Below are 20,466 nucleotides of genomic sequence, written 5' to 3' on the forward strand. Positions count from 1 at the left end.
AGACCAGTTAGTGCCATTTTGCTTCCAGCCTGAATATAACTGGCACTCMAGGTGACTGCCTCGTCACGGCCTGGCCACACAAGCTCTTTCTTCATGGTTCTTACCCAGTTTGAGGCTGTTAACTCTGTGCCATGATGCCATAGTTTTCAACAGGTAGGAGAGAGTTAGAGGGCCATTCCTTCTCCTATTGCACACAGTTCAAGGGAGAAAGAAGGGGGAAAAAAAAGATGTTTTTGCTTTCTCCTGTTGCTGATCTGAAAGATCAGCAGTTGGGTTGGTGGTGGCCTGGGTAGCTGTGGGTCTAAAGGCGTTTTTTCCTGAGTTGTCAGTGTATCAAAGACAACTTACTCTTAAGGGGGCCTAAGTCATAGCCAGGGCTCATTGCCTACTGATTCCTAGTGATATGCATGCCCTAGCTGCAGCAAACCTGCAGCTCTTTGGTGTAGTATCAGCATCTGTGACATGATGAAGAGTGCAGAATAGAGGTTAATGGAGCTCATGTCCTGTAGCAGTTAATAGCAGTCCTCTCCCTGCCCCTGGGGCATTGCCTTACAGACCAAGGCCCTCTTATGTAAAAACAGGCTTATAATAGCATCCTTGATGTTGAAAATCCTCCCTGTGTAGGGAAGAGTTTATCCCAGGCAAGGATAAGCTTTCCAAGCAAACTCCGTGGAATTGCATGAATCATTTTTAGCTCAAGTAGAAGACAAAAGGGATTCCTCCCTGTTAGAGCCATGAACCCCTTTCCCAAGTTGTCTCCAGGAGCCTAGGAGAAGCATTGACAAGTGGAGAGACTGGCTGTTAGTTTTCTAGGATGAAATAGTGTTTGTAGGAGTGCAGAGGGAGATRAAAGGGTGTCTTAGAAAGTCTGTTCTTGTGTTTGACTTTCACATCTCCTTCCCCTCTGCTCCTGACGAGGTTGTGCTCATGAGTTTTGTGCTTTGCGGTGCGCTCATCATCTTTTGATGCCTGCAGCAAACAAAGACGCAGAGCAGCCCTCCACTCCCTGGTGCGAGTCTTCTCCAGAGGACTTCCGCTACGGAAACCTGCTCTATCCTGATCATCGGGAGCGTGAGAAGGATCAACACGAGAAAAACAAAAGGTAGCCAGTGTAGGTCGGCATGCCCGAGGGTTATCTGGGGTATGGGACTCCATGGCCAGGTTCAGTGAAGTCCATAACCAGATCCTCTCTGATGTTGTGAGAATGAGCAGGAGGGAAGGAACAAGCCTACTCCAGAAACGTTTCCTTCTGTAAGTAAATTGGAGGAGTTTTGTGCTGCAGAGCAGTTCTGCTGGGACTGCCTATGTTATATCCATAAGATGGCTGTGGTGAGACTGCCCCTCCCAGAGGACAGCCTGCCCATCTGGCCTACCTTGAGCGGGGAAGAAGTGAAAGGCAGACCAGTGTGTGCGTCAGTGGTATTTAAACACYACTTGAGAAGTACCATGTTGTTCTTCTAGTGATTCGAGCTGGTTGTGTAGCCACCTTTGGCAAGACTATTGCAGCCGGAGTCTCAGCGCGTGAGTCAAGCAGGTGCCGATGCGGTTTGTTTCCTCAGGCTCCTGGACCCTGCCAACACCCAGCAGTTTGATGACTTCAAGAAGTGCTATGGAGAAATCCTGTATCGCTGGGGCCTGCGGGAGAAGCGAGCCGAGGTTCTCAAGTTTGTCTCTTCCCCTCCTGATCCCCACAAGGGAATCGGTGAGTTCCCGCTCGCTCCGGCCGCCGGGGCGGTCGGGATGCTGCCTCGAGGGCCTGGGGGCTAACAGGCCACCAGCATGAAGAAAAACATGTATGAGCCTGCCCTAGCAGTAGCTCTGCCCTCTCAACAGCTCAGAGTGGAGATGAGGTTTGCAGCTGTTGGATCAGTGGCTTTAGAGCTGACTTACACATGCTAATCTGGAGATGTACAGCTAATTATGCTGGTGGCTGTACCTTATTCCTCCTAAAAAGGAGCAAAGACATGCACTGCCCTAGTCTCTAGTTCTGGGTCGAGGTGTTCTTATAATGCACGTGTAAAAATCTCTAGCTTTGGTTAAGCTAGACAGGACGTGGTCAAATAAAATGTTCTTCCAAGATTATTTTCAGCAATGCAGCTTGCCCAGAACTGCCACTTAAGAGCAGTCGCTGCAAAGTCTCCTTACCTGGCCTGTGGGAAAAGAGGCACTCAGGTGAAGGACAYTGGAGAAGCTGTGATTGCTTCTCGAGCTCTTGTTACACTGTCTCTCCTTGTCGAGGGGGATTTCTTCTTGGTTAAAAACTGGGGCCTTCCACCTTTGCCTCTGCTCTTCCACAGCCAGTGGTCACAACGCTGTTAACATGCACCCTGCATATGCTAGGCACCCTTTCTGTGGTGAGAAACAGTCTCTCCTTGCTCCTAGCAGAGATGTGAGGCAGATGAGAACAGCTGGAAGCCTTCATCCCCACTGCACATGTCCATGTGTGCCAGGCTGGGAATCTGGGATCTAGGAATCGTGTTCCCAGCTGACAACTGATTTTGCCATCAGGGGAAGTGGTGGCCTGCTCTGTGCCCTTGCTGATGGTGGCTGGTGATGCCTCTTTGCTCCTCTTTGGAGATCAAAATGGGATCTGTACAACGTGCTGTCCCCCACCTTGAGCCCATCCCTATTGGGCCCCTGTGCTGGGACAGCTCCCTCCGGCGGCGGGTTCAGGGTTTTCCATCCCTGCCAAAGGGAGTGAGGGGGTSTCCATAATCCGGCCAGGCTGACGCCCGTGCCCTCCGTTTCTCCCCTGCTGCAGAGTTCGGCGTGTACTGCAGCCACTGCCGCAGCGAGGTGCGCGGCACCCAGTGCGCCCTCTGCAAGGGCTTCACCTTCCAGTGCGCCATCTGCCACGTGGCCGTGCGCGGCTCCTCCAACTTCTGCCTGACCTGCGGCCACGGCGGCCACACCAGCCACATGATGGAGTGGTTCCGCACGCAGGAGGTCTGTCCCACGGGCTGCGGCTGCCACTGCCTGCTCGAGAGCACCTTCTGAGCCGCCCCGGCGCCGGGTTCCGCGCTCAATTCCCAAGCGGCGTCGAGCCGGCTGCGCTCCGTGCTGGCACCGGGAGATGCTGCAGGGAGCCGAGGCCGGGATTCCTGGGGGGGCAGGTGCCGCTCGCTCGTGCTTCCAGTATTACAGCGCTTCCCGGGTTGCTTCCCGACTGATTTGACCAACTTCCCTGCGTCCGTTGCCGGCAATGGATGCCAGCCTGGAAAAAACACACTCTCCCGGAGAAGGATCTGCAAAGAGTGGCTGTCCCTTTGGGGACTGCGTGGCGTTAGGAAGTTCTTTTGGAAAACACTCAGCTGGCAGAGCCAAGCTTGCTGGAGATGCCTCCTGGCAGGACAGAACGTGAGCAAAAGAGAGGTCTGTGTTTGCACAATTAAGGTGGAAATAATCTGCAGAAACAGCTGTAAAGGCTGATTGAAAACTCTTGTCTGGAGAACAAATGATATGGGACTTGTTAAAAGTTACTGAAGCAATGAGATTCTTATTTTGCTGTTTACACTGTCCTGGTTATCCCATAAAGCAAAAGAATGAAACTACATTTTTCAGGATTATTGCCAAAACAGCTTCCTACCTGCTGCTTGGTGTCTGCAGCAGGTCTAAAAAGCCCAGCCCTGACGCCAAAATTGCTGCAATTAATTGCTTTCTTCCAGTAATTTTAATAGTTTCTCCCATTTGCTGCTCTGACCGGGTGACACGATGCACTTGAACTCGCTTWTCCGAGCCCAGCCCGATCCTGGTGCCTGGGAAGGGCCTTGGGCCTTGTCACACCRGCGTTCCCTGCGTGGTGACGCTGCCGCCTCTGGGTCTCATCCTGTGTTTCCTCGCCAAGAAAGCCCGGGGCAGAGGCTCTGCTCCATGAAACTCCTCCCAGCTGTTTTCTACAGGGCATCCCACCCTCTTCGTAGGGGGATATTAAGGAGTAATTTGAGGTTCACAGCTCTGATGTTATGACTGGCCGGGGTGGCAGCAGCCTCCGGGGCAGACGGGGCTCTGCAGAAGGGCTCTGCTCTGCGTGGGGACCTTCACRGAGGACAGAGCCCGGTGCGTGGGCCGCGCGTCCTGCCCGCCCGGCAGCCGCTGCCTCTCCAGCAGCCTCCTGCGTGGTTCGGGGCACGCGCCTGCCCTCGCTGCCCCTTCCCAGCCGGCCGAGCCCCAGGAAGCAGCCGCGCGCCTTGGGCACTAAAAGCATTTTTGGACGCGCTGCCGTCGCGGCGCTCGTTCTCGCTCAGCGGCTCCTCCTGCCGCCTCCGGTGCCGCGCGGTGGCAGCAGAGCCCCGCGGAGCAGGGGGGCTCCCGGCGCGACCCTCGGGGCGCCGCGTGGGCCCCACTCCCCGTGACGCTTCCCCCTGGGACGTTCCCTCCGTGCCGTTCGTGGGCGCGCTGCGCTGCCAGCGCCTCCTGCCCTCGCGGGCGGCCCTGGGGCTCGTTAGGGAAAGGAGACTCCTCATTAATGGCTCGTAAGGCGCCTTCCTGCAGCTCGTTAGCGGCTGGGCAGGTGTGGAGGAAGGCGGAAAGGCCCTGGCCGCGGCGCTTGTGCAACGCGGCGCGTGTAGGTGGGTTTCCTCCCCGGCGCCGCGGGCGCGCGGCTCCCGCCCTGCCGTGTGTGCCGCGCTTGCCTTGCGAGGGAGTCTTGCTCAACGCACACGGGCCTCTCGCAAGGAAGCGGGGCCGGCTTAGCCCCCGGCCGGCTGGGAGCGGGAGCGTGCGGCTTCGGCAGCGGCCAGCTGGGAAGGGCTGCGCTGCTCTGCCCGCACCCGGGGCTGTCCCTCTGCTCCAGCCACAACCGTTTGTCCTCTCATTCCTGGGCTCTTTGGAAAATACTGCTGAAGTGCAAAGAGCTTCCCCGTCTGGGCGGTTTGGAGAGCACTGAGCGCCTGTGCGGGTGCAGCAGGGCGCTCGCCCCTGTGGGAACGGGTAGCGTCACGTCCCGGCATCAGAGGCCACCGCGCCCAGGGCTCTGGGTGCAGGGAGCACCCGCCTTGCACCCACCCGGCCCTCGGAGCAGTCGAAAGAGAAGAGAGGCCAAAGGGAAATTGCCACCAGGAGGGTGGCCGGCGTGTCCGCATCCCWCTAGGGCTCTGGCTCTCCATTTCCAAAAGCCACCTGCAGATCCCGACTTTGCTCAGGGAGGAATGGAGGGCTGYGCTGGTGCTTGTCCGCAGGGTGATGCAGTAGCCTGGGGGATGCGGCAGGGGAGGGATGCAGTGGGGGCTGGCGGAGAGGGAGGTTCGCTCCTCATTTCTGCTCTCCTGGAGTATGGAGCTAAGGTGGCTCCAAGCAGGCAGGCAGGCGAGCGCGTTCCCGAGCGTAGGAAGGGTGCGAAAGCGCTTCCCTCGGGGCACCGCGGCCGCTCTGCACTCCGAGGGCTTGGGATCCCGGACCCTTGGAGGCTGCAGGGCCCTAGAGAGCCCCAACACAGCACGGGCCCTGGCAGGATGCCCCAGGCCAGAGGCTTCATCCTAGGCCAGGCATGACAGGGCTTTGCGGGCCACGTCCAGCAGGTGGGAGGGCAGGCACGGAAATGCCTGGCCGTGGCGCTGTGCGGCCGGCGGGCGCCGCGCCGGGGCGGACGGGCGGCGCTGGGGGCTGCGCTGGTGGCAGCACCGCGGCCCGGGGACGCCGAGGACACCCCGGAGCTGGGACGCCGGCAGGACCAGCTCTGCTGGGGCAGGTGGCTCTCCTCCTCCTCCTCCTCCTCCTCCTCCTCCTCCTGCTCAGCCACCCAGCCCAATGCTGGCCGGGCACAGCAGCGCGGGCAGCATCCGCCACATCTCCCGCGTCCTGCCTTGACACCCAGTGAAACACCCTGATCCCAGTGTGGGAGCTGCAGCCGGGTGCCTCCCTGCACCTCCACATGGAGCTTCTCCAAATCTCTTTTGGGGGAAAACAGGGCAGTTTGGGAGCTCAGCATCATGGGGGTCTGCGCTGGGCTGCGTCAGCCCCGCGGTCACACTCAGGGCCAGCAGCCCCATTGCGGAGTGGCCACAAGGAGCCTCTGTTTCCGTCGTGCCCAGGGCGGGCGCCCGGCTCCAGCAGGACACCTACGCCCGGCGGCCCACGCTGGGACACCCCTGGCTGCCAGCGGGCGCCGGGGAGCGGCCGGGCCGCATCCGCGGGTGCAGACGAGGGCGGCCGAGCAGGGACGCGGCCCGGGGCGCCCGCCTGCCCCACCGCACAGGGCATAATGACAGGGCGGCCGCTTCCCAGCTCGGGGCCACAGCCCGGGGCGGCCGCGCTCGGCGCCCGCCTCGCGCCCCTGTCTTTATTACAGGCCACGTCGGGCACCCACCCGTTTCCTGGGCGGGTGGCGTTGGGGGCGCGCAGGGACAGCCCTCCCGGGTGGGCATCGATGGCCCCCCTTGCTGCGGTGTACCCCATGAGCCCCCATTGCCCTGGGTGCTCCAGCCCATGCCTCATATCCCCCAGGGCCCCCCCAACACCCCCTTCGCTCCACGTGTGCCCCACACCGCACCCCATCCCCCGACGTGCCACCCCCTCCCTCAGCAGGGCGCCCCACACCCCCCGGACCCTCCCCATGCCCCCCCCCGCCCCGCAGCACCTCCCGTCCGGGACGGGGGCGTGGCCAGCGGCGCGGGGGGGCGTGCCGTGGGCGTGGCTCCGGGCGGGATATTCATGTATGCAGATGAGCAGGTGGCGGCAGTGCCGCCGCTCCGCGACGGGACGGGACGGGACGGGGCGCGACGGCAGCGGCTCGGGCAGCGGCTGCGGCCATGGCGGCGGCGCCGCGCACGCTGAGCGGCGCCGAGGTGCGGGCGCGCTGCGCGCAGGGCGCCTGCCTCGTGCGCTGCCGCCGCCGCCTCTACGACCTGTCGGCCTTCGTGCGGCTGCACCCGGGCGGCGAGCAGCTGCTGCGCCGCCGCGCCGGCACCGACGTGAGCGCCGCGCTCGACGGGCCGCCGCACCGGCACTCGGCCAACGCGCGCCGCTGGCTCGAGCAGTACTACGTGGGCGAGCTGGAGCCCGCCGACGAGCAGGTAGCGGCGCCCGCGGGGCACCGGGCACGGGGCCGCAGACCCTCGGGCTGGTGTCTGCGGGGGGCACGGGGCAGTGTCCGGGGGGCTCTATGGGGTCTGAGGTGCAGGGGCTGTGCAGCCGCTGTGTCCCGCTGCTCAGCACCGCGGTGCCGAGCGCCCTGCGGAGCCGCCGTGTGTGTGCCCGGTGCTGCTCCCGCCCCACGGGCACAGGGCGTGGGGCACAGGGCRCTGCGCACGAGGACGTGCGGCTCCGCACGGGCCTTGTGCAGCGGCGGGCGCTGGCGCCAGGCCCGCGCGGCACCGCGGGCCGGGCAGGGGAACCTGTCGGCAGGGAGCGGCACCGGGCGGCCCCGCCACCTGTGCCCGTCGCCGTGACTCAGCGCCGCCACCGCCGGGGAACGCGCCCGGTGGGAGGGAAGGCTCCTCGCTGCCGCCCCGGCGCTTCCCATTCYCTTCTCTTGCTTCCCCCTTCCCTCTGGGGCTCTGCCCTTGCGGGACGTTCCAGCACGGGGCACTGACCGGCCGGCCGTGCTGCTGGCCCTTCGTTCTGTTTGCGCTTGTGTTTCTTTTTTTCTTTTTTAATCTCATTTTTCTTCTTTTTCCTCTCTTTTCCCTATCTTTTTGGCCCTGGGTGCCAGGGCCCGCGCTGGCTGCCGTGGGGTGAGCGGTGGGCGCGACGCCGGCTCTCACCCCGGGTAGTGCCGCTCTCGGGGCGCTCGGCCGGCCCGTGACTCCCGGCGGGCGGAACAAGCCCGACGGGTTGGGGCGAACGGAGGTACCGGCCCGACGGGTTCCCCGCTGCGAGGGCCGTGCCACAGCGCCCGCCCCGCGCCCGGGCGGCCCTGGTGGCTCCCCGCCTGAATCACGGAGCCTGATCTCTCTAGATAGATTACCAAAAAAAAAAAAAAAAAAAAAAAAAGTAAATATAAATCCCGTCTTAATTTCCGCACAAGTGGCATTTAGGGAGATCAAAGCGCGACGTGATAATTACCCGAGCGGGATGTGAACAGCGCCGCTGGAGGGGAGAGGGATCGTCTAATTAGCGCTGGGGTTTGAGCAACGGCAGGGCTTTCATCAGAGCCCCGCTGGGCTGCGTGACGTCCCTGTGAGTCAACGCGGGCCCCGGCTCCCCGGGGAGGCGGCCTGGCCTCGCCTGCGCCCCGGGCCCGCCGCGCGCCCGCCGGCCTGGGCAGCGCTGCACCAACGGGGCTGTGCGTGTCGCCTCTACTTATTTATATATTTATTGGCCGAGCTGCCTTCCAGCCGCTTTCACTGCTGCTRCGCCCAGCGCGACGCGCAGCCCTCGGGCGCTTCCCGAGCGGCGCGCGCGGCTCCCAACGCCCTGGGCGCCCGCGGGGTCTCTCTGCAGTCCCCCTTGGCCCATGCTTCGGATGCTCTGGGGCCAGTAGCGTCATCCACTGTGGCTTGCAGGGCTGGGGACATGGCACATGGAATGGCAGAATGGCTGGGGTTGGAAGGCAGCTCTACAGATCATCCAGTCCAACCCCCCTGCTCAAGCAGGGACACCCAGAGCACAGGGTGGCATCCAGGCAGGTTTGAAGACCTCCAGAGAAGGAGACTCCCCAGCCTCCCTGGGCAGCCTGTGCCAGGGCTCTGGCACCCTCACAGGGCAGAAGTTCCTCCTCACATGCAGATGGACCTGYCTGGGTTTCCCCATTGCCCCTTGTCCTGTCACTGGCCAGCACCACGAAGAGCTTGGCCCCTTCCTCCCCACCTTCTCCCCTCAGGTGTTTGTACATGTTGATAAGTGCCGGAAGGGCAGGAGACGAGGAGAGGCCGTGGGGCTGCTGCGGCAGGGCCTGAGCATCCGTCCCGGCAGCGAGCGTGGCGGGGAGCAACCCCGGCTGTTGTGAACCGGCTCATTTCCTCCCAAAACCCCCCGGCCAAGCTGCAGCTCACTGCATTTCCAGGGATGTTTCCCTCCTRTCTTGGCGTGTGGTGCTGCCCGGCTGAAGGAAGGTGTGTGGGAAGCTTGAGAATTTTGGCAGGGACCTTTGGAAATCCGGCTGGGGGGTCACGGGCAGATCGGCGGCATGGGGTCGTGCCATGAGCTCACGTTGCAAAGGGCCCACCTGGCACGCGGGGCCCGTCCCGGCGGGAACGCGGCCCGTCCCGGCTCCCGCCCCGCCCCGGGATGCAGCTTGGGCTCCATCTGACAAGCGGCTCCGGAGCCCGTCCCGCAAGGAGTGTCTGGTATCGGCAAACAGCGCCGGGGCTCTRCGTCAGCGCCGCCGGCATGATACGGACTAAAGTCCTGTCCGCCCCGTCCAGGTGACGCCGCTCGACCTCCTCCTTCACCCCCGGCTGCCAGCGCCTCTTTGCTGCACGGGGATTACGGGGAGGGGCTGTTGCCATGTGAGGCCTTTCAGTGGCCCAGAGCATGGCCCAAAGCATCCGCTGGGAAAAATGGAGCCTCTCGGCACCCGGAAAAGCGAGCAGGCATCGTGGAGCTGGGCTGCTCGGCCGGGCCGGGCCCTGCTCCTGGTTAATGGGTAACTCGGAGCGGGGAAGCCGGAGGAAAAGGCACGCTCGGCATGCCCGTGCCGGGGCTGTGCTCGCCGCCGGGGCACGGCCGCCCCGGGGCCGCCGCCTCCTTGGGCACGCAGGCAGAGCCAGCAGCGGCTCCTGCCTGGGTTTTTCCACGTGCTCGGGCACCTCTTGCCCGGGCCGAGCTCCTCCGCCGAGCCGAGCCGCGGGTCTGCCCGTGGTACCTGGCAGGGCGCACAGTGCCAGGCTGCACCGTCCCCTCCTGGCCCCGCGGCGATTAGAGACGCCCGCGACCCAGYGCCCTTGGGCACGGGTGCCCTTGGCAGCCGCTGCGAGGGCGCTGGGCTCCGCAGGTGCTTCTCCCGCGCGTATTTAGCGGCAGAAGGAGCCTGCGGGCCCAAGGGCGCTGCCGTCCCCAAGCCCTTGGGCACTTTGTTGCCCTATGTTCAAGGGCAGCACGGTGCCACATCCCCGYGGGGCCTGGCGCAGGAGGCTTGTGCCTCCCAGCCTCTTTACTCCTTGCATCCCTTTTATTGGATGCTTTTGGGGTGCTTTTTGGGCACGCTTTTAGGAGCGTGGCCGCCCAACGGGACCCATGTCCCAGCGGGGCCTGGTTCCCATCCGCTGTGGGTGCTCGTGGGGCCGGGCAGGCTTGGTGGGGAGATGCCCCATGGTTGGTACTTGGGTAGCAAGGGGAGCTCTGTTTGGTGGGGATTAACTGGGACCATTTTGGAGTTTTAACCCCAAATGACTGCACATCCTAAATTAACCTTTTTGTGGTGCAAATTTTGAAAAAAAAAAAAAAAAAAAAAAAAAAAACCCACAAAGCCTTGGTAGCAGTGAGTTCTCCCCTGTCATTTGGGGATGTGGCAGCCACGGGAGACTGATGGCCCTGTCCTCTTCTTGTCTTTGCAGAGTCTCCTGGAGGAAGAGAAGCTGCTGGATGTTGCAGCTCCTGCACCGAGCAGGATGGATCCGCGGTGTAAAACGGTGGATCCGGACACGGTGAGCGCTGGGGACGGGTYGCGCGCAGCCTGGCATTAGCCAACGGGCTAACGAGGGAGCCGGGGAAGCCCCGAGCTGCTCTGCGGGCCGCTCCTCCCGGTGCCCATGGGATGTTCTCCGTGGTGGTTGGGTTGAGTGAGTGGGATGATGGTGACCCCAAAGGATGTGGGATTGYGGCCCCATCCCGCCGGGCTGGTCGCATCGGGCACCCGCTGTGGCCATGGGTTTAGTCAGAGCGCGGGCGCCGCGGGGCAGCCGGCGCCTCCCGCGCTTGCCTGCGCCCGCGCGGTATCTGTCCTGGGGCACGGGAGGGATGGAGAAACAGCCCTACCTGGCACAGCCCATGGAAGAGGCGCCTCGGCGATTGCGACGGCCGCGGGAGGCAGCGCTGCCGCTCGGGCCTCTCCTTCCCRCCCAGAGCTGCTTGCCCATGTGGGCACGTGAAGCTGGATGCCTGGGTCTCTCCATGTCCCGTTGCGGGAAGGCGACCGCGTGCAGCAGAGGAATTTGAATCCCCCTTCCCATCTCATGTCCTCTCCCCGTGCTCCTGTTTCACTCTGCATCAGGCAACAAGGGTGGTAGTGGGGAGACATCCTGGGGATGTCCGTAGTCCTGGCCGCTTGCTGGCCAAGCCAGGGGCATCTGGGGCTGCTGTTTGATCTCGATAGCTCGATGGGGAGAAGCATCGTGGTGGTGCCCCTTGAGCAGGTGGTGGGGTGCCGGGCAGCGCAGCCCCACACCGAGTGGCACTGGTGACGCCCTGTGCCCCCCCAGGACCTGGTGGACTGGCGCAAGCCGCTGCTGTGGCAGGTGGGCCACCTGGGCGAGAAGTACGACGAGTGGGTGCACCAGCCCGTGGACCGGCCCATCCGCCTCTTCCACTCGGACTTCGTGGAGGCGCTCTCCAAGACGGCGTGGTGAGTGCCCGCCGGGGCCATGCCGCGCCGGGCGGGCTCGCGGGCGCCGCTGACRCCTGCCTCGTGCCCCCGCTCCAGGTACGTGGTGTTCCTGGTGTGGACGCCCGTGGTGCTCTATCTCAGCTGGGTCAGCTACACGGCGCTGGCTCAGGGCAACACCCGCCTCTTCTCCTCCTTCACCACAGGTAGGGAGCCGCGGCAGCGCCCGCAGCGGTGCTGCAGCCTGCCCGGAGCTTGCGCCGCTCGCCCGCCGCTGCATCCCGGCATGCGGGAGCAGGGGCTGTCCTGCATGCACAGCCCGCATGCAGCCTGCCCTGCAGCACAGCCCGCACTGCCGCCCACCCTGTCCCCTTGCACACCCGCGTGCAGCTTGGGGGCTGCCGGCACTGAGCTCCCATCGGCGAGGCCAGGGCCGTCCCTGCAGGACGGGAGCCTGTGGGAGACCTGGAAGCAGGGAAGGACTTGCTGCCCTTCGCAGCGTTTTTGGGGTGTCAAAAGGTCTGGACCCCCTCCCACCCCAGCCACAAATGAGCCCAAAGTGCTGCCGGGCGCTCTCCCGTCCCCTGCCCCTCCGTGTGCCACCGCGCGCTCCCGCCCACGGCGCGGGCCGGCCGCCGCGCGGGAACAAACCCGGCTCTGAGCGCCGCGGCCGCGCACAGAGCGGCGCTTGTTTGCCCCCAGCGCCTGCCCTTCAATCTCCCTCTGTCCGGGAACAACAAGCGCGGCGGCGGTGGCGGCGGYGCCCCGGGGCCGCCTGTGTCCTTTGTTCTGGAGCGCCCTGTTTGCGGCCGCTCGGCTCCTCTCGGCGAGGTGCCACGCGGTGCCAGYGGCCGCTGCGCCCGCCCAGGGGGGCACTCGGCCTTGCCCAAACCCAGCGCTGCTGCAGAGGGGGCTTTGCTGCTTTATAACCTTTGGGGAGCGCGATGGAAGCGTGGGGAGGGCCGCGGCACCGCCAGGGCCACTGACTGCTGCCCGTCTCCTTGTGCAGAGTACTCCATCCCTGTGCACAAATACTACTTCCCCTTCATCTTCCTCCTGGGCATGTTCCTGTGGTCCCTGATCGAGTACCTCATCCACCGCTTTGTCTTCCACATGAAGCCGCCCGCCAGTAACTACTATCTCATCACGCTGCATTTCTTGTTGCACGGCCAGCATCACAAGGTGAGTGGCGGCCACCGCACCGGCCCCGTCCGTGGCACCGTCGGACTTTGCCCGGGCGGAGCCTCTCGGAGCACCTYGGACGTGCCGTGTGGCCTCACTGTCCCCAGCGGTGTCACGGGCCAGAGCGGGCGCCCTTATGTGATGCCGGGGATGGCAGTTCCTGGTCATGGGTCCCCCAAAGCTTGAGGCTGGATGTGGCGGCTCTGCTGGTGCCGGGTGATGGAAAGAGCTAAAAGCGACGGGCTCCCTCTAGCTTCACTGCAGGAAACGTCCCCGTGGAGCCGGGAGCGTCCTGCCGAGCCGCTGCCAGCAACGGGCTGCTCCCACTGCGGGTAGACCTGCAAGGGGAGACTGGGTGCTGCTTTGCTCTTGTTCTTTGGTTATTTGTTTTCCAAAAGAAGAAAAAGAGCAAAAGGGCGTTCTGAGAAGCCAGCGCTGCAGCTACAAGAGGCCCAGCTGGAGCACAGGGTGGCCGAGAAGGGGCTCTTTGGGGACAGGGTTTGCTGGGCCACTCCAGGCCTGGCCGGGGGCTCCGTCAGGCTTTTAGCAGGCTCCCGGCTGGGATGGGGGATCCGGAGGGGCCGGAGCTCCTTCCTCACCATCCTCCTCCTCTTGCAGTCGCCCTTTGACAGCTCGCGCCTGGTGTTTCCCCCCGTGCCGGCGGCGCTCGTCATCGGCTTCTTCTACGGGCTGCTCCGCATCCTGCTGCCGGAGATGCTGGGGCTCTCCGTGTTCGTCGGGGGCCTCTGCGGCTACGTGATCTACGACATGATGCACTATTACCTGCACTACGGCTCGCCGAGGAAGGGCACGTACCTGTACGGGCTGAAGGCCTACCACGTGAAGCACCACTTCGAGCACCAGAAAGCAGGTAACGGGGCGGGCRCCACGTGCTTTGGGTGCCACGGGGTGGCTGAGGTACCAGGAGGTTTGCAAGGCCTGGGACAAGCGTGGGGTCCCCTTTGCTCCCTGCCCGCGGCTCCCTGCAGGGACACACGCGCTCGGCGTCGCTCCGGGTGCCCTGGGCCCACCGGCGGGCACGTTGATGCCGGTTTAACTGAGGTTAAATGAGGGGCTCGGGAGCGCGCGTCTCCTTGGCTGAGAGCAGAGGGCAGTGCCTTTGGGTGCAAATGGGCGGCGTTTCGGCCGGGGGCGATGGCGCGATGCTGCTCAGCCTCCCCCAGGGGCCGCGTGCGGGGCCGAGCGTGGCGGGCGGTGGACGCGGCGGCGCCCGGGGCCGGCGCGGGCGCAGGGTGAGGCCCCCGCGCTTGCTCAAGCCGCCCTTTGCCCGGTCTCCTAGGAGAACGCGCCCCGCGCAGATAAGCCGTGGGGCGGCCCCGCCGCCACCTGGCACCAGCCCTCGCTCCCTCTGCTCTTCCTCCCTCTTCCTCCTCACCCTGGGGCAGGGATGGGCTGCCGCCTCCTTCCGCAGCCTCCCTCGCCCGCCCTCRGGCTGGCCTTGGCCTCCTCCTCATCATTAACATCACAGGGCCTCCTCTCGCCCCACCGGCCCCCGAGCGGAGCCGGGCAGCGGGTCGCGCGGCGCCTCCGTCCCCCTGAGCGCCCTCTCGGCCACCCCGCAGGTTTCGGCATCAGCACCCGCTTCTGGGACTACCCCTTCCGGACGCTCATCCCCGAGGAGACCTTCGAGAAAGAGGAGTGAGGGCTCCGGCCCCACGGGGCTCCCTCGCGCGCCCGCCCTCCGGCTCTCCGGCCCGGGCGGCGCTGCCGGCGCCTTCCCTGCCGGGGAGGAGGAGTGGGCAGTGCCGGGCCGGGCGCTTTTCCCGCTCCGCATGACCCCCGGGGGGATCACCGGGGGCCTCGCCGCCCTCCCGCTCCCTCGTGCCACTGACGCGCGGGCAGCTCCGCGGCTGCCCCGGAGATGAAGGGCCCGACGCTTCCCGCTCGCTCCCTGCGGGACGCGCGGCGGGATGGAGGCCTCGCGTCCCGGAGAGCACCCCGGGCAGGGCGCCGGCGCCGCGGGCACGGCCCCGACCCGCGGCCGCAGCTCCTCCGCGCCCCGTCCCGCTGCCCTCCGGCCCCGCGGCGCTCGCTCCAAGGGGCTCTGGCCTTGGGAAGCGGCTCTTCCCCTCACTCCTGGCGCGGCCTTTCCCGGGACCTGCCGCCGTCGGGGATGGGGGATCCGGCAGGTCTGTGGTTCTGCCTTGTTCTTAACYAGCGCACTGTGTCTCTATGCCAGATTTATCACGTTAATGGGTTGTGTAGACATTGACTACTTGAAACTCAAACTGCAATGAACACAATTACCCAAGATGCCTTTTTTTTCCCCTTTTTTGGCTGATCCTGTGATTTCCATTTTCTTYTTTTTTTTTTTTCCTAATGTTTACTTCTGATATTTAAAGGTTTGGAATAAAGTTATATGTAAAACTGTGGACATGTCAACTGTAAATAAACTGTATATTTTGAAAAGAAACAATAAAAAAAGAAAAAATAATAAGGCTTTCSAGAAGGGGCACCGGGCGGCCGGCGCCGTGCCAGGGCCGGGCTCACGGAGGGGAATTGGGAGCCCTGGCGCCTGCCCTGGGAGGAGAGGGAACCCACGGGGGCTTCCTCCTGGGTGAGCAGCTCCCGTCGCACACGGGGCGGCCAGGCCCCTTCTCCGCGGTTTCCCAGCGCGTCCCGCTGCTTTTCCCGGCCGCCTGGGGTTTCCTGCACTCCGGGCAGCGGCTTCCCGGCGCGCAGGCCCTGCTGCGCTGCCCGGCAGCCCTTTCTTCACTTCCCGTTGGCGCCGAGGACGACGCGGGGACGGGAGGCTGCGGATCTGCCCGTGGCTGCCACGCCGCCCAACCTTCCTGTGGGGGAGAGTTTTGCTGCTGGGTGCCCAGCGCGGAAGGACCATGGGGGTGCAAGAGCTGGCACCCCCATGGCAGCGCCCTGGTGCATCCTCCTGGGGACGGCGACAGGAGGTGTGTTGCACCCCGAAATAACGGTGGGTACCGAAATAACGGGTGTCCTGCAAGCGCCGACCCCAGCGAGCTGGCCAGACCCCAGCCCCTTCTCGCCCTGCCAGGTCTTCTCCGCCCTCCGTGCGGTCAAATCCTCCTCCTGCTCCGTAAAAGCAACGTGGGCCCTTCCGGCGGCGGCACGGCCGCCTTCCCAGAATTGCCACGTGGCTCCGGGAGCTGCTCCGTGGTTTAGGCTGTGCAAGAAGGYGGCCCAGCTTGTGCAATGCCCCTTCCGCTGGCCCGGGAAGCGGCGCCGCCGGGAGCGCCCCGTAAAGGCCTGGCGCCCTCCTCTTCCTCGCCAGTTTGCGGTGGAGACGAGTGAGGCAGGACCACGTAAGCTCTGGAGGGAAGGGTGGGAAGGGAGCGGGAGGGAAGGCGCCTGTAGGAGAGTTTGGTTTAAAATCYGAAGCGATAGGGAGGGCAAATGGGCATGTAGGGCGAGAGGGGCAGGGGATCCGCACGCCGCGCTGAGGCTCCGTGCCCTCCTTGTATGCAGAGGTGGCCGCCATGGACATCGTGGAGAAGGTCTTCTTGGTAGCGCAGAGCATCTCGGCGCAGCTGGAGCAGGTGAAGTGCTGCAAGCACCAGTGCCAGCGGCTGGTGGAGCGGATCCGCACCTTGCTGGAGCCCGTGCGCGTGCTCCGCGYGCAGCCGGCCGCGCGCCTCTCCTGCCACGAGGAGCAGCTGCTGAGCAAGCTGCTGCGCGCACTGGCGGATGCCAACGGGCTCGTGGCCAAGTACAGCCAAGCGAGCTGGATCCAGAAGTTCCTGTGCGCCCACAGCAGCAGCGAGGAGTTTGCGCGCGTCAASGAGAGCCTGGGGGACGTGGCGCAGGGGCTCTCGCTCCTGCTGCAGGCCGAGCAGAAGCAGGTCCTGCTGGAGGCCTTCCAGGCCAAGACCTGCCGCCGGCAGGACGCCGAGGACCTGCGCAACGACAGGGCTTTCGTGGACGAGGTGATTGCGAGTAAGCAAATGTGGCTCCCACTTAGCACTGTGTCCGAGCACAGCTGCACTGCCTGACATCAAACAGAACTAGCATCCCGCGTGTTGATCTGGTGTCGGCTTCTCCCTCCGCTCTCCGCAGGCACCGAGCCACCGCTGGGCGCCGAGTTCCCTCTCTCCAGGCGAGGCGTGGAGCGCCGGGTAGACTGGATGCAGAGCGAGCTGCACAAAGTTGTGCACATGATGGAGTGTGAGTGGCTGCCGACGCGGCGCCGGGCACGGGCTCCCACCTCCCTGCTTGTGGCACTGCTCACGGCYGGGCTCCTGCCTTGCTCAATCGCTGCCGTCGCAAGAAGGGCCGGGAGTCCACCGGATATTTCATCTTTGCAACTGGTTTCTGTGTCCTTAAGTGCATGGGGAAGGAGGGTGATGGGGCTGCAAGATGGGTAGTGACGTGCCCCTGTGCACAGAGCTCTGGGATGGGGCACRTGGGCACCCCTAGACACCAGTAAACACTGTTTAAGAAACCATCCTCTCCATCCGTCTTGTGTTGTCACACATCCGTCCCACCGAGCACTGCCCAACCCGCCCCTTCTTGCATTGGTGGAGCAGGCTTGAAGAAAGCGGACGTGGACAAAAGGGAGGACATCACCGAGATCCAGCGGGAGCAACTCACCTTCCGCCGGCACCTGCAGGACACCGAGAGCTATGACCTCTACGAGGGAGAGTATCTCAAGTACCCGGTCGCCATCAAGACCTTCAAGAGGCCGCTCACCACTGACTCCGTGTGCGTTGGCTGTGTGAGGACACGGCGCTGCTCGTGAGAAGAGCCGGGCAGCACAGGGTGTCCGGGGTGGGCAGATTGCTGCTTTGGGTGCCGCCATCGGAGATGCTGCTGCTTTTCCCGGCGTGGAGATGTAGGCCAGAGGGGAGAGAGATGCCCGTGATGCCAAGGAGGTGTCTCCATGCGGGGCTCACTGGGATGGGCTGTTTGGGCGGGCTGGGGGGGCCTGAGCATGGCGCCTTGCTCGGGGCCCCTCATCCTGCTGCAACCTCCTGCAGGAAGGTGAGGGACATCTTTGAGAAGGAGGTTCGCACGCTGAAGAAGTTTGAGTCGCCCAACATCCTGCGCATGTACGGCATCTGCATCGAGGAGCGAGGTGAGGCTCCAGCCCTGCTTTCCTCCCTTCTGCCCCCTCTTTTTCTGGTCTCTCCTAAGAGGTGGCACTGGGGTGAGCAGGGTTCCCCTTCCCTCCCAGGAGCACAGAGTGTCCTGCAGCCTGGCGGAGCTGGGGCAGGTCTGTGCTGCTGCCATGCAYTGCGGTGAAGTGCAAAAATAACTATAAAAAGAAAAATACGAGCGTAACTTAGTGTGGGAAGCGGAGCAGGATGTCAGGAGAACCGGAGCCCACTGGGCTGTGGTTTCATACCCGTTCAACCAATAGTTTCCCAGTTATGGTGCCTTTCTCCAAGGGTGATACTGACTCTTTTGCACTGTGTGGTGATTCCACGCACAACCTGGAAATACATCCTGGGCCCTAATATCAAGCGCCCGTGGCCCGCCCTGCTGTGCCCAGCGGAGCCACTGGCTGGTGGCGCAGGCCCCAGGGCACATGGGGACCACTGCTGAAGCCACCGCTGCCGTGCCCAGTCCCTGTGTGGGCACTAACCATCCCCACACCAAAAAGAGCCCCCCTCTTTGGGACAGATGGGAGCCCTTGCTTCTCCATCGTCATGGAGTACTGCGAGCACGGGACCCTGCGCGAGGTGCTCAGCAAGCAGCAGCTCTCCTGGGACACGCGCCTGCGCATGGCCCTGGGCGCCGCGCGAGGTCTCTACCGGTGAGCACGGGCACGGAGATGGGGCACATCTGGAAAGGCGGCTGCGGGAGCGGGAGGACGTGGTTGGGATACGGCAGTGCCCATCTCGGGTTTGCTGGAGGTGGGAACGTCACCCGTTGCCCCTGCCTCCGGCCGGCTGCAGGTTGCACCAGACAGAAAAGAAGTCCAGGCTTCACGGGTGCATCAACAGCAGCAAGTTCTTGGTGGCCGGAGATTATTGCGTGAAGGTGAGGACCGTGCTCTGAGGGGCTTTGGGTTGTTTTGCTTGGTTTTGTGGATGTCTCCTCCCACCACCTCAAAAGAGAATTATCATAGTCCAGAATAACAACTAGGGGGACTCATCTCCCCTCTCACCTTAGACACTTGCTCTTTTCATAGATAGATTCATAGAATGCTTAAGGTTGGAAGGGACCTCAGAGGTCATCTAGTCCAACCCCCCTGCTTTTGACTCTGTTTTGCTACTCTCTCATCCTCTTMATCAGCTGTCAGGATTTGAGCTGTGTGAAACAGAGACGTCCATCAAGAGGAAAGTCAAGAAGAAGAACTGGAACAAAGTCTCTACGCTGGCCTACGTCGCCCCTGAGAACTTGCAAGACATCTGCTACCCCTATAAGAGGCCCTATGAAATATACAGGTATGTCTGCCCCAGCCAGGGCTCTCCAGGGAGCGATGGCGAGCTGTGGAAGGGGCCCATAACCAGATGGGCCTCCACCAGGCAGCTCTCTGGGGCTGACATGACCAGCATGCGAGGCGGGGCAGGATGAGGCAGCAGTGTCATCGCAGACACGCTCTTGCTTCTCTCGTTTCAGCTTCGGCATCGTGCTCTGGGAGATTGCCACCTCCAAAATCCCCTTTGAAGGTGAGACAGAAGCGCCGGGTCCCCTGGGTCAAAGTCCCCAGCTGGGAGACCGGACGTGGCGTCGGATACTGCCCGCTCTGCTCCGGACGGAGCACCCAGATGCGTGTGGGGCCTGTCAGTGGTGCCCGTGACACCTGGGTCTGTTCCACCTGCAGCCTAACAGCCCTTAAACACGGCTTTTCCCGGCGCTCCAGTGTGGGCACAGCCGACATCGCGGCACGTGCTTAACCCGCAAGCCCGGCGGCCATTCCGTGTCTGTTTGGTGCTGCTGTGTGCTGGGGCCTGATCACATCTCCTTGCTGTGGTGGGGAGGGGGCTTCCTTGTAGGCCTTGCTCTGCCGCGGTGCTGTCCTGACCTCCCTGTCCGCGTGTGTGTCGGAGCAGGCTGCACTCCGCAGGAGATCCGGGAGAAGATCTGCGAGCACCATTACCAGGAGCCCCTGGGGGAGGACTGTCCCGAGGGCCTGAGGAAAACCATCGAGCAGTGCCGGGCCTTCGAGCCCTCGCAGCGCCCTTCTGCCGAGCGTAAGTGCTCAAGGCCGGGCTCAGCTCCCACCTCCGGCCCTTTCCCACACGATCCAGGGCAGGAATTTCCTGCCTCGGGCTCGGGGCCATCAATGGCTGGAAGCGGGAGCAGGAGCAGGTCGGGGGCGCGGGGGGGGCTGCCCCGTGCGCGCTCACTCGCCCCGGTGCTCCGCAGAGATCGTGGACTCGCTGGCCGAGCTGCGGAGAAGCAGGAACCAAGGAGGCTGAGGGYGAGCGGCCGCCGCCGGCCCCGGGAGGCTCCCGCTCCGCCGGCCGGCGCAGGGGACGRCGCTGCTCCCTCCTTCCCCTCTTTGACTGTTTGATACCCCTCCTGTGTATTTATGTGCCCTCCTTCCTATGTATGTACGTGTCACTGCGGCCTGCTATGTGTTTGTGTGTCAATACACCTTTATTTGCCTCTGGATGTGGAGACTCGTGGGTGCCACCCCTGCGATGGCGGGAGGGGGGTGTTTGCAAGGCCRTGGCCACCCACGCGGGACACAGTGACGGTGGTGGCGTCGCTGTCGTCATTTCTCGTCTTCAATAAGGCGGCAGGTCCCTGTGAGGGGCCCTGGAAGCCGCCGCAGCCCGAGGGGCCCCGGGCGGCTCCGCGCCGAGCAGGCCGCGCCGTCACCATGGCAACGCGCGCAGCCATTACCCCCCCCCCCCCCCCCCCCATATCCCCTCCCCCCCCCCCCTTGAATCCGCGCGGACTCCCGCTCTTTTCGCGCG

At 63.8% G+C, this 20,466-nt stretch overlaps 3 protein-coding genes across 3 annotated transcripts in view; all 3 read left to right on the plus strand.

Annotated features, from left to right (window-relative positions):
• WDR59 (WD repeat domain 59) overlaps window positions 1-3,519 on the plus strand; it is a 42,832-nt gene extending 39,313 nt beyond the window's left edge. The window contains exons 24-26 of the mRNA XM_026034335.1: window positions 976-1,102; window positions 1,560-1,702; window positions 2,762-3,519. Of these exons, the coding sequence (XP_025890120.1) occupies window positions 976-1,102; window positions 1,560-1,702; window positions 2,762-2,997 (506 nt within the window). The 3' untranslated portion in view covers window positions 2,998-3,519. The remainder of the gene's footprint in view (window positions 1-975; window positions 1,103-1,559; window positions 1,703-2,761) is intronic.
• Window positions 3,520-6,746: 3,227 nt separating this feature from the next.
• FA2H (fatty acid 2-hydroxylase) lies at window positions 6,747-14,330 on the plus strand. The gene is made up of 7 exons (XM_026034336.1): window positions 6,747-7,010; window positions 10,434-10,523; window positions 11,298-11,440; window positions 11,519-11,625; window positions 12,429-12,601; window positions 13,220-13,472; window positions 14,185-14,330. The coding sequence occupies exons 1-7, from the start codon at window positions 6,747-6,749 to the stop codon at window positions 14,262-14,264; spliced, it is 1,110 nt and encodes a 369-aa protein (XP_025890121.1). The 3' UTR covers window positions 14,265-14,330.
• A 1,744-nt stretch (window positions 14,331-16,074) lies between these two features.
• MLKL (mixed lineage kinase domain like pseudokinase) lies at window positions 16,075-19,962 on the plus strand. The gene is made up of 10 exons (XM_026034337.1): window positions 16,075-16,531; window positions 16,652-16,759; window positions 17,122-17,296; window positions 17,572-17,669; window positions 18,218-18,350; window positions 18,493-18,577; window positions 18,833-18,984; window positions 19,160-19,209; window positions 19,594-19,734; window positions 19,910-19,962. Exons 1-10 carry the CDS (start codon window positions 16,075-16,077, stop codon window positions 19,960-19,962), a joined length of 1,452 nt encoding a protein of 483 aa, XP_025890122.1.
• Window positions 19,963-20,466: the final 504 nt, after the last annotated feature.

Source organism: Nothoprocta perdicaria, unplaced genomic scaffold (genome assembly GCF_003342845.1).
Source record: "Nothoprocta perdicaria isolate Ctin4 unplaced genomic scaffold, notPer1 scaffold_143, whole genome shotgun sequence".
NCBI classification, from domain to species: Eukaryota; Metazoa; Chordata; class Aves; order Tinamiformes; family Tinamidae; genus Nothoprocta; species Nothoprocta perdicaria.

What these genes read in the sequence shown, in the direction of transcription:
- FA2H (XM_026034336.1), top strand. Translation starts at nt 6,747, where the DNA reads ATGGCGGCGGCGCCGCGCACGCTGAGCGGCGCCGAGGTGCGGGCGCGC. An exon ending in AAACGGTGGATCCGGACACG is followed by an intron (nt 10,524 to 11,297) that starts GTGAGCGCTGGG and finishes GTGCCCCCCCAG; the next exon opens with GACCTGGTGGACTGGCGCAA. An exon ending in CTTCTCCTCCTTCACCACAG is followed by an intron (nt 11,626 to 12,428) that starts GTAGGGAGCCGC and finishes CTCCTTGTGCAG; the next exon opens with AGTACTCCATCCCTGTGCAC.